The following is an 11,393-nucleotide window of genomic DNA, read 5'->3' as shown; positions in this document are numbered from 1 at the left end:
GTGAGCTCGAAGACTGTCTCGGCCCGACGCCGTAACGGCGTACTTAGAGAAAGCTGTCTTCCAAGACAGTTAACGAGCGAGCATGGTCAGCGTAACGGGCGACGTGCAAGAGACAATCTGTATTATCTGTATAGACCAGTACCCATGACTGGTCCCAGTTGGCTGCGGCGCGTACCTAAGGTTTATGCGCCTGCAAAGCCCTGGCAGGAACCCCAAAACCCATAGAGCATGAGAACACAGATACACACCTTAGCCTGGAAGGAAGGTAGAGGAGTGCTGCCAAGTGTACCCTTGCGATGACACCGCTAGGCCCTGCCACGCCTCTCCCCCTGCGAAGTCTGAGCAGGACTCAATGAGCCGTGGAACGGGTGGAAGCATTAAAGCGTTGCCGCTTCATGGCTACTAGAGACAGCCGTCCGAGATCGTCCCGAGAGAGACCTTGCGTAGAGCAGAACCTCGGTCATTCCCGCGTTACTCTGGTAAAGCAACAGTCCTATTCCATTTGTGGAAAAACCCACTGATGGCAACCAGAATGCATGACAGCAGGCAGGCGAGCACTCATGACAGCGAGGGATCAGCGAAAACATATGTGACTGTGCCTGGCTGTAGTCAAAAAGACACCGAGGAGGGAACGAAAGATGCTACCAGATTTTTTCCAGTGGCTATGCAAAGTCCCAAGCACGATATGAATCGTAGTCCTCCTGGACAAAAGAGAGGTAAGACACAGTCCCGTCCCAGGCTTTGTGTTATTAGTAGAACATGGCCGTTTGTCTGGCGTAACACTGAGACGCCACTGTGCCTCGCAGCTGCGTGCTGGAACCCGGTTACTGAGTGGAGCACCTGAGTCGAGAGATGACTATCGTCGTCAGGGACAGTTGAGGGCTGTGGCGGATTACGGCCATCCTTACCCACACCAGGGAGGGAGTTAGCCAAAGTGTAGGGAGCCTAGAGTGCTCGAGGAATGGTGACTATCTGACCATTGGGCGCCTGTCCGCGGTATGCCAATTTGAGCCAAACCTGGAGAAGACAGAGGTAGAGCGTAGCGTGTTTTGTTACAAACTAGCAGGCAGCCATGAACCTGGGAGACCCAGACAAGGCAAGCCAAGGTCGTCGGGAAAGTTTGCAGGACTCGGATGATCGGTGCCATCGCCTGAAACCGTGGCTGTGGTAAGCAGATCTGGCTAGCTCGGAGTCCAGGATAGCCCCTAGGAAGTCTAACCTCTGCGTGGGAACCAGAGTGGATGTTCCATAGTGATCATCAGGCCTAGACATTGAATAGGTCCTGACGATGCCCACACGCTGAGTGGACTTGCTCGTGGAGTTCCTCGATAAACAATCGTCCAGATGCAGAAAATGCACATCCAAGGCGGCGGAGTGGTGGCACTACGGCCAACCACTAGGTTAATGCCTGCGGGCTGTAGAAAGGCCAAACAGCAGGACCGTAAACTGGAAGTACGATGGTTGGCTAGAAAGTGGAGGTATCTCCTGTGCGGATGGGAGATGCAATGTGAAAAGTATGCATCTTTCATATCGAGGTGGCATACCAGTCTCCAGGATCTAAGGACAGGATAATGGTTCCAGGGATACCATGTGGAACTTCACCTTATCATAAACTGGTTGAGTCCTCGTAGGTCTAGGAGTAGGTCTGAGACCTCCATAGAAGTCGGGGATTACGGAATAAGAGAAGTAAGTGCCCGTTCATCCATCAGGTTGTGACTCGTGTAAGAGGAATTGCGCCCGAGAGGCGTCCCTGAAGAGGGACAGGGTTGAAAAAGTGGGGTGGTACTCATCTCCACCAGTGTAGGTAACAGCGAACTGAAGGTTACTGGGACATGCAAGAGCAGTAGGAGTGGGATTCCGCTTGTAAACAGTATGCAGCACTCGGAGCACCTTTGAAAGTTTATCTGTGGCTAGCAAGCACGAGTGTGGCGTGTGCTGGTTACGGAAGGGCCTGCAGTGGGTCGTCGGACGTACGCAGCCAGGGAGAGTACATTAGGCCTGTTGCCATTCAGGCTTTGCAGCCTGGGGTTGATTTCCCGCAAAGAGGCTTTCCAACAAACTGGTAAGTCGTGACAGGCGGAAGTTTTGAACTGAAGCCAGGGATGCTCCTCATGGTACGAGGCTCTGGAGAGAACTCTGGCGCACTTTTCTCTTCTCCAAGAGGGCAATATTCTTGGCGGAAACTTGATGGAGAAGTCTACTTATCCCGTAATTCAGGTGTTATGATTATAGGGGCCTAAGCCAGGCTTAATTGATTTCCACCAAGGGCTATAAGGCCTTGCAGATGCACCTTGCGCCCGAGTAGGGGTCTTCTACTTCCTCTTCGATTTCGTGGGCTGCAGTGCCTGTTTGGCCATGCGTTCCTTTTCTCTAACCAACTGAATGATAGTGAGGAGGAGAGGATGGACAGACAAGTAGTTGTACCCTCCATAGAAGCAACGGCATTGCTGATGGTCCGAATAAACAGGTCGGGCCCTCTAGTGGGGCAACCGCGATGGATTGCACTACGGGTCCCTACCTCTGGGAACTCCTCCTGGAAGGTCCACATTGAAAGTGCTTGCTTCCATAGGAGTCCTGATGGGCTCTCAATGCTGTGTAGGCACAAGAATCCGCGTCCTGACGCATAGAGCTGTCCGCGTGGGAAGACAACTGATGCGTGCCCGATGGCCATGGAAGTGCTGAAAAACATGGGCAGAGTCTGACTCTAGCCAGACCATTGCCCAACTCGACTGGGATCCGGTACGGAAGGCGCAGTGGTACCGGAACGAGATTCCTGACTGAGACCAGAGCGGTTGGCGCGGGGTCGAACGAGATCTTCGGAAGGATGCGGAGCTGCGCGGAGCGCACAGTTGTCCCATTAGCGGTTTGGGCTGGGGGGGAAAGGGAAACCCCAAAGGGAAAACACGTGCGAGATTATCAGGTTGGTGAACGGGACACCGAACCTGTGCGGCGAGTGGACGCGGTGCCGGTGAGAACAGCGCATCGGGATTGTAAGGAGTGCGTTGGGTGATGGAGCGCAATAGGACGCTGGGGCGTCTGCGAGACCTGATCGATGAACGGTGCCACTCTGCTGGCGAACTGACAGAGGAATGGTCGTTATCAATCGGTGCTTGCAAAGAGGAGCTAATATTACCACACACGGTGCGGGGGTTCAGCAGACAACTCTGTCGGGCAATGAATCCCTCGCCGTTGGAAATGTCTCCGGCGTGGAGGGAACAGTAAGCTCGACCAGCATGTGTACACGGGGAGGCTGTCAGGCACAGATTCGGACGCTCCTGTGGGACCGGGATCGACCAGTGCATGAGTCCCCAGCTGACCTCGAGCAGGTGTCGGTGACAACCGGGCGATCCGGCTTAGACAGGCTCTCTGTCTGCGGTGCTGTTGCACGGGAAGAAGAGGTGCGGGAGAATCGACCACCCCGGCTGTGCGCCGATGAGGCAGGCCAGCACTGGATGGTACGCGCCCTGATACCTGGCAATCTTACGATATCGGTGCCGAACGTTCCGTTGGTGCTGCGGCAGTTCCGGAGCCGGGCAATCCAACTTAGTCATGAGGCTCTGGCGCATAGGTGCATTTGCACGGAGAAGAGGAGCAGGCGGTCACCACGGCGCGTGCCGGGGATGCGGCCAGGCACTGGATTCGACGAGCCTCTTGCGGGCCGGGATCCAACAGCTGGTGCCGGCGGTTGCGGTGCCGTGGCAGTGGCGGTGCCGGCAGTCCAACTTAGATGAAGCTCTCTGGCTGCGGTGCCATTGGCACAGAAGCAGCGAGGAACAGGAGCTCAACCACGGCGCGGTGCCGAGGGAGCAGCCAGGCACTGATTCGACGGCCCTTACGCGGACCGGGGATTCGACGGTGCCGGCGTTTCAGGTCCGTGGCAGGTCTTGTGCCGGCAATCCAACTTAATGAGGACTCTCTGGCTGCGCTGTTGCCCAGGTTGGCACGAAGCAGCTAGGAGCAGGAGGCTCAACCTACTGGCGCATGCCTGGTGAGAGCGCGGCCACCCGCACTGGATTCGACGGCCCTTTGTGGACCTGGATCGATTCGTGCCGGCGTTTTCGGTGCCTTGCGACAGGTGCCGGATGCCGGGTGAGATCCGACTTAGACAATGACTCACTGGCTGCGGTGCAGTTGGACGATAGCAGCAGGACAGGAGGCTCTATAACCACGTAGCGAATGCCAGGGAGCAGTGGCAGGCACTGGAATCAACGGCCCAGCGGGACCGGAGATCCAACAGTGCCCGGTTGTCCTCAGCGTCTCTTGCAGGTGTTTGTTGTCCAGTACCGATCTGATGAGCACATACTGGCTAACGGTGCAGTTGCACTGAGCAGCAGGAGCCGGGAGCTCGACCACTGCGCGTGCCGGAGGAGCTGTCAGGCACCTGGCAGGAGAGTCGTCGGCTTCCGCATTACCTCAGAGAGATGGAGCCAGGGCCGAGTCGGATTCTGCCAGTAATGGCCGGTGCGGAGGGGTCCGTGCCCGAGGAGCGCTTCTGTCCCCGAGTAGCCTGCGCTTCGGATTGCAGAAGGCAGAGGGGAATGAAACTGTCCGCCTCCGTTTTGTTCTCACCTTAAACCGCTGCAAATGGACCACTTAGCTGTGAAATGGCAGTCCCCGAGCGCACCCTAATCTAGGAGTCGTGTGGCATCTCCTCGTCAGCAACGGCTCTGAGGTGTCCAAGCACAAGTCTGAAGAACAAACTGGTAAGGGGGCATGGCTCCGGTCACTAGTTGCGGGGTAAGGGGGTACTCCCCGGAACTGGTCCTGCTAACTATTATAAACTAACTATGCTAGTAAAGAAAAACCGCAATAGTATACTGCAAATAAAGGATGATAACTGATAATACACAAGAACTACAAGTACTAGGGAAGCAGGTCAGCTAAGCTGCGCTCCACTGTTCCAACTGAACGACACAGGCGGGTAAGAAGAAACTGAAGGGCGGCTGGCAGGCAGGGAAGGTATATATTATATATCCGGCACCATAGCGGCGCCACTCCAGGGGGCGCCCTGCCGACCCACCGAGTGTTGCTAGGGTAAAAATCTTCCGACGAACGTGCACACGGCGCGCACACACCTAACTGGAATGGATATGAGCAACACATCTCGAAGAACAACAGTTACAAAGGTGAGTAACCGTCTTTTCCCACAGGTTCCCATTGGCCCTAATTATGAAGTACTTTGACGTTAAGATACTTTCAGAAACATGTAACTTTTTGTTTTGTGTTGATTTATTTTTTGTCCTTTCATGTAATTGTTTTTGTTCCAAAATTTCATCAAAATGGGTATAGAACTTTCTTTTTCTTTTTTTCTTAGAGATCAGCCACAATAAAGACAAAAACAAACAAACAAAAAAAACCCTGCTGATCCTCACTAGATCAGGGTGCTTTTTTGTATTCTTCTAAGTTATAGGAATACTGTTAGCTTCTAGGTATAAATTCATGAGAAGCAAAGATGACAATTTTTTTAAAATGTTGGGGTTCTTTTTATTTATGAATATTTTGAATTACAAAAAAAAAAAATTGACTTGCTTTGTTTTTGTATATATTTATTACAGCCAGTAGCCAGAATACTAAAAAAGGAATCCAGACTACAAAAGGAGTACAGACTAGTGGGTACTTCTCACCGATAGAATTTCCTCCACCATCAGAGTTTTTTTCTGTTTATGTAACAGATCAGAAAGAAGAGGAGACACTTCTCAGAACGGTGAGTTATTGTATAGTTCCAAATAATCCACTTAAGAAGCTAAATTTCCTAAGGTCTAATTTATATTTTAGGAAAGACATCCTCATATCTTAGGGAAATGATTAGGCTCTCAGATAGACAAAATTACGGTTTTACATAACCCTGTTTACATTTCACTTTCCTCTGAATCCTGTTGACTATAGTTAACTTGCTCTGCTTCTTTTATTACCTTTTATCATTTCACTGTAATCTCTACTGATTTGACATTTTGGTTTCTTTCTCCTTCTCTGTTTCTAGTCTAGATATTTGAGCAGTCCCTTGTTCTCAGTATTTTTGCTGAGCCTTAATTATGATTTACGTTTAACTTCCAGCCTTCTTCCACAATCATGGATTTTAGTGCTTCGTCCCATTGCACTAGTGTCCAAATCCTATGTAATAGTGCTCCTCTATGTAAAGCATGAAATATATTTCTGTTATCTTTATCCCAATGTTTTTTGCTGTTAACATCTTCATTATAAAATAGTATCTCACTGATTTTTAATACTTTTGAGCCATAAGACCAAAATTCAAGTGAAGTGTAAGGTGATATTAGTTCAACTTCTTAGATCTACTTGCACTCAGTGTACAAATGTTTAAAGGGTATGAGAATTGTAACTTATGCACAGAGGAGCTGCCAGATGGTGTACGTTAAGAAAGGTAGAGACTACCAGGTCTGCTGTAAATTCCATAGCTGTAGAATCATGGAATACGTTGGACTTTGCTTAAAAGTGAAATATCCACAAGGATCTCCTGTTTGTTTCCCTCCCTACTTATGTAATATATTCCTTCTAACTGTGGGAAAGCTAAGCTTAAAAAAGTGTAACTTTTAGCTTAGGAGGCATTGAGATTCCTGGTTATTCTGATCTCTGCCCGAAGGAAATTCCATATTTGGAAAGCCTTGTTTCCTCATTCACAGGTTTTTATCCTTATGGTTGACCATTCTTGTTAGTTCAGAAGAAGGTAATGATTTAGAAAGTCATGATGTCAGAGAGAGAAGTGGTTCCCTGAAGTTGCTGGGATCAATTTCAAGGAGGAGTTTTGATTACCAGGACTGAAATCTTGAATATGTTTCTCTGTACAGCTGGGAATCATTTCAGCAGGTGGAGCAATAGGGTGGTGCTCTTGGGAGGCCTGTGTTGCTGTTTTCTATAACAGCTGAAGCTTTTTCAGGGTTGGCAGTTTGATTCCTAGGTCTTTAGTTCTAAAATCTTCTTCTCTATTATTTATAATCTTTGGTGCAAGAGTCCTTTAAAATGTGCATCCGACGAAGTGGGTATTCACCCACATGCGTCCGACGAAGTGGGCATTCACCCACGAAAGCTCATGCTCCAATATGTCAGTTAGTCTATAAGGTGCCACAGGACTCTTTGCTGCTTTTACAGATCCAGACTAACACGGCTACCCCTCTGATACTTTAAAATGTAGTAGATTTGGGTGATCTGCCTTGGCCAGGGGTTGGCAACCTTCGGCACGCAGCCCATCAGGATAATCTGCTGGCAGACCGCGAGACGTTTTGTTTGCATTGACCATCTAGGCACAGCCCCCACAGCTCTCAGTGGCTGGGGATTGCCATTCCCGGCCAATGGACCAGGACTTCATTGTGCTAGGCGCTATACAAACACAGAACAAATAAATTCTAGTGTGAAGCATTTCCGGATGCAGGTTCTATTAAAGATGCCATACAAAATCAAGTTGAGGATTTGCAAGTACTTAAGACCATGTTAGGTCTGATAAGAGTTTTAGGGCCATTTCCCCAGCTGAGGTAAACTGGAGTGGCTTCACTGAAGTCCTTAATATCATTCCAATTCAGAAGATTTTGTGTTTAACAATAAACAAAAAAAGCTGTTGCAGAAATTTTCTATCACGCTTTCTTTTGTCAATTTACATCAGGAACAGGAAACTCAGAAGGAAGGATGGAAAGAACAAGCAGAGCATCTAAGTCAAGAACGGAACAGGGAGAGAGAGGAGAAAATGAAACATGACCAAGAACTGCAGGCTTTAGAGGAGAAAGCCCAGAAACTATGTGACGGTAAGAAAACTGTGGCTACTACCAAGCTGGAAAATCTAGACAAAACAAAATACCAATCAAATGAGGCCTATAACACTTCTCTTGGAAACAACAAATTGATTCTGGAAAAGGAAAACTACTAAAAAGGATAAATGATTTAACATGAACAAGGTCAAAACAGAAAATATTAAGGAATACAAAGTAACCTCCTTCCTGTGCCCTGCTATTGCTGCCCCAAGACAAGGCTTCAAAGCCAGATACCAACTGTGGAGAACCACAGCTGAAAAAAATATTCATGAAGAAAGTCAGTGGACAATTTGCACAGACTGAGAATCTGCCCCCTGGTGTCTTGGGGTAAAATAGTCCTAATATTAGCACTCTCGTCCACCTTACTTGTAAAAATAATAAGATTTTTTTCCCTAGCATTCCCCATTGAAATTCAGCTTCCTACTTCTTTCATAGTGGAGATGCTATGCCATATATAGATGAAAAATATTAACTGTTGCAGTTTGTTTCCATAAGCTCGGTATAAAGTACAGTACAAGTTAGTGCCGTCACCACCGAGGTCCATGTCCTAGCTCTTCAGAGAGGATTCCTGATTGGGGGATCTATTCTGTACACGTGTATCAGGTTGTTCTTGTTCCAATCTGAACCTACCTTAAAACTTCATATTCAGACAGGACAATTATTTTTTGGATGGGTAAATATTCAGAAAATTGCCTTTTTGTGTGTGCATGCAACTTTGTGTGTACAGTCACTTGGCCACAAACTCTTAAATCCATTGTGTATGCAGTTCATATGTGGAAGGACCTGATTTTCACCCCCTTACACCTCAAGTAGCCATTTATACCTGTGAAAAGTAATGTGTGCTGTTTTTGTAAGTAATCATTTATGTTCACTTGGTGGTGCACAGAAAGCTTGTGCAGAGGTGTTTTCAACACACACTATGGCCCATAGACACGCAAGTGAGGAATAGGTAATATTTTAAATTGCTCCCTGCTGTAGGAAAACTTAAAAACAAACCACTGAAAATTTATTACTCATTTTGTATTTTGTTATCCAGTTGGCTTTGCAGTAGCACTTCAGAAAACAAGTATATTCCAAAGTTGTCTTGAAGTCAGTGATGTTAACAGAGAAATATAAAGCACACTGTCAATCAGAGTTATTAAAATCAATGATGTTTATATTCATCTCTGTTCAAACACAGGTCAAGGATAAAATCAGTAGAATATGAAACTACTAAAAGAGATGAATAATGCAACTGTACTACAAAATTGGCATGTTGTTGTAAGTTAGGATAGAAGATTTAGCCTGTATCTGATTGTAAATATGTTTATGAAAAATGACTTCTTTAAAAAAATAAACCAGTGCTAGTTGCAAGAATTATAAAAGCTCTGTTTTTAGATATGACTTAAAAATTCCTTTTAAATATTAGAAAATGTCAAATAACTTTTTAAAAAATTGCATGCAGAGTGGGAAAAAGAAGAATTTGACAGACGGAAAAAAGAAAATAACTTTTTATTGGTTAAAGAAGAGGAGGCAGGAATTGAGTCAGAAATATATAAAATTGAAAATGAGATATACAACACTGAAAAACTAGAAGAAGACCGACAAAAAAAAGATTTGCTGCTGGCTAAAATGTGTAAAATTGACAGAGAAACTCAAAGCACTATTAGTATGAAACTTGCTTCGAAAGCACACCTCACAGATACAGCATCAAAATCTGACTCCCTAGAGAAAAATGAGAAAACCTACCAGTTCTTAGAGACCACAGAGAAATTATTTAATGGATTTCCAGTATATGACAGCCATGATGTTGTTATAAAAGCAGAAGGACAGAAGCGGCAAAATGTCCGAACCACAGATTCAAGTAATGATTTGACATTTGGTAGTTACGTACCTTCCTTTGGGAAAGGATCGGGGAGGCCAAGTTGGCTTAATCAAAAAAGTATTGTCTTAGAAGAAAATACTAAAGAAAATACAGATTTCAATACTAAGAAAGAGAAAAAGTCTAATTTAATGGAGCAACTTTTTGGAACTAGTGCCAACACCATAGCTCCACCTAAAAGCAGTGACTCAAGTGCTTTGGAAACTGACTATGATTCCGGCAGTGCTCTTCCTCCAGGCAAAAGCAATAAAGTTAAAGTTAAAGATGATGATTTTTTTTTCAGTGAAGGAAGAAATTTTAACCCAAATAGGCACCGTTTACAGCACACAACAAGCCGGACAGCAGTTAAGGCTGTTGATTCTTTCGAAGATGAAATTGAAGAAGTAATCCTGTAATGACCACCTTTTATATAACTTGTGTGTGAAAATGCTATCCAAATATTTTAATACAGTATTTATTTTATACAGATTTTAAAAGTTTCAGATATTAAAGCTTTATGAAGGGATGATTTCAATAGATAAATATATGTATAGAGGAAATATACACTGCATATTCAGATAGACTGGCCTACTCTAACCAGTCTGGCTCCTTGTGCAGTTATATTTTTTTAATGTATCTTTCCTAATACAGTCCATGAAAATAAGGAGTTGCAGTGATTATTTTTTACATACTACAGCCAGTAATCTTCAGGGAATTTCCTGACAGATTCCCATATAATGCAACTGAGTTTGGGTATTTGCTCACTTCTTCATTCAGGAGGTGATACTATTTCTACCCTACTCATATTCCAGTCTACTCTCTGTATGTGCATTTGCCACCATCAAATCTGTGCAACTGCCAGGGCACATTGGTGATATTCCAAAAGGCCACCACTAATGCTCTTCCATGGATTTGAATGGGAGGGAAAGTAGTTGGGGAACACTTATACCTGCTTTTCTAGAGCCAAAGATGACCTGCATCACTTTTCTCACTAGTCTCTGCCTGTGGCTATATAAAGGTCCCATGATACTTTCCACACTCTTGTCTCCTGCCAGGCTGTTCAATGCCATTATTCCACTGGGATGTTCAAACACTTCAAAGCAGATTCAGTGCAGTTAATGCAGGTCCTATATATAGCTACTGGGGTTTGGTTGGTTGTTTGCTTTCCCCAGTTGGACTAAAAATAATACAGATGATGAGGGGAGGAAGGATAATTCAGCCTACAGTTTGGAAGGCTATGAGTTATGGCCCCATCGACCTTTTTGTTATAAGCTAGTTTTGCATGGCACATTTAAATACTATTCTGGGAATACCTATGCCATAGTCACACTTCTCTTAAATGAGGTGGGTTTGGACTCCCCACTGAAAATAAAACATATGAACTTCTAGGAATTTAAATAATGAGTTAGGAGGAAGTTAATCAGTATATTTTATAGTAATTTTCAGAAATATTGCAAAATCTGACTATCTCCAAGTCATATAAACTTTTTTTTTAAATTGAGATGAGAACAATGTGCATTGCTAAACATAAGCTACCCAAATATTTGTGTGAGATGGCAGAAAACTTAAATTCTATAAATCCATGCTGTCGGTTGACTGATTTCAGAATATGAGAAGGTGCTCTGATATATTGGTACAAATGTGCTATAAATGAGATCTGGAATGCCTTAAATATGGAAGATTCTTATAATTTGGAGTTGGTGCTCATTCTCCCTTCATAGAAACATCTTGCCTACTGCCTATTAGAGAACTGATGCTGGAGAAACCCATAGAAGTTCTCAGCCCATTGCCTCTCC

The 11,393-nt window shown here is 45.4% G+C and overlaps 1 protein-coding gene across 1 annotated transcript in view; it reads left to right on the top strand.

Annotated features, from left to right (window-relative positions):
• Nucleotides 1-10,872, top strand: part of LCA5 (lebercilin LCA5) — a 27,878-nt gene extending 17,006 nt beyond the window's left edge. The window contains exons 6-8 of the mRNA XM_032774987.2: nt 5,556-5,704; nt 7,613-7,751; nt 9,202-10,872. Coding sequence (XP_032630878.1) covers nt 5,556-5,704; nt 7,613-7,751; nt 9,202-10,013 — 1,100 coding nt within the window. The 3' untranslated portion in view covers nt 10,014-10,872. The remainder of the gene's footprint in view (nt 1-5,555; nt 5,705-7,612; nt 7,752-9,201) is intronic.
• Nucleotides 10,873-11,393: the final 521 nt, after the last annotated feature.

The sequence above is a fragment of the Chelonoidis abingdonii genome, chromosome 3, assembly GCF_003597395.2.
Source record: "Chelonoidis abingdonii isolate Lonesome George chromosome 3, CheloAbing_2.0, whole genome shotgun sequence".
In the NCBI taxonomy this organism is placed as follows: domain Eukaryota; kingdom Metazoa; phylum Chordata; order Testudines; family Testudinidae; genus Chelonoidis; species Chelonoidis abingdonii.
Note: the sequence above shows the minus strand (reverse complement) of the source record. Positions and strands in the feature narration are given on the sequence as shown.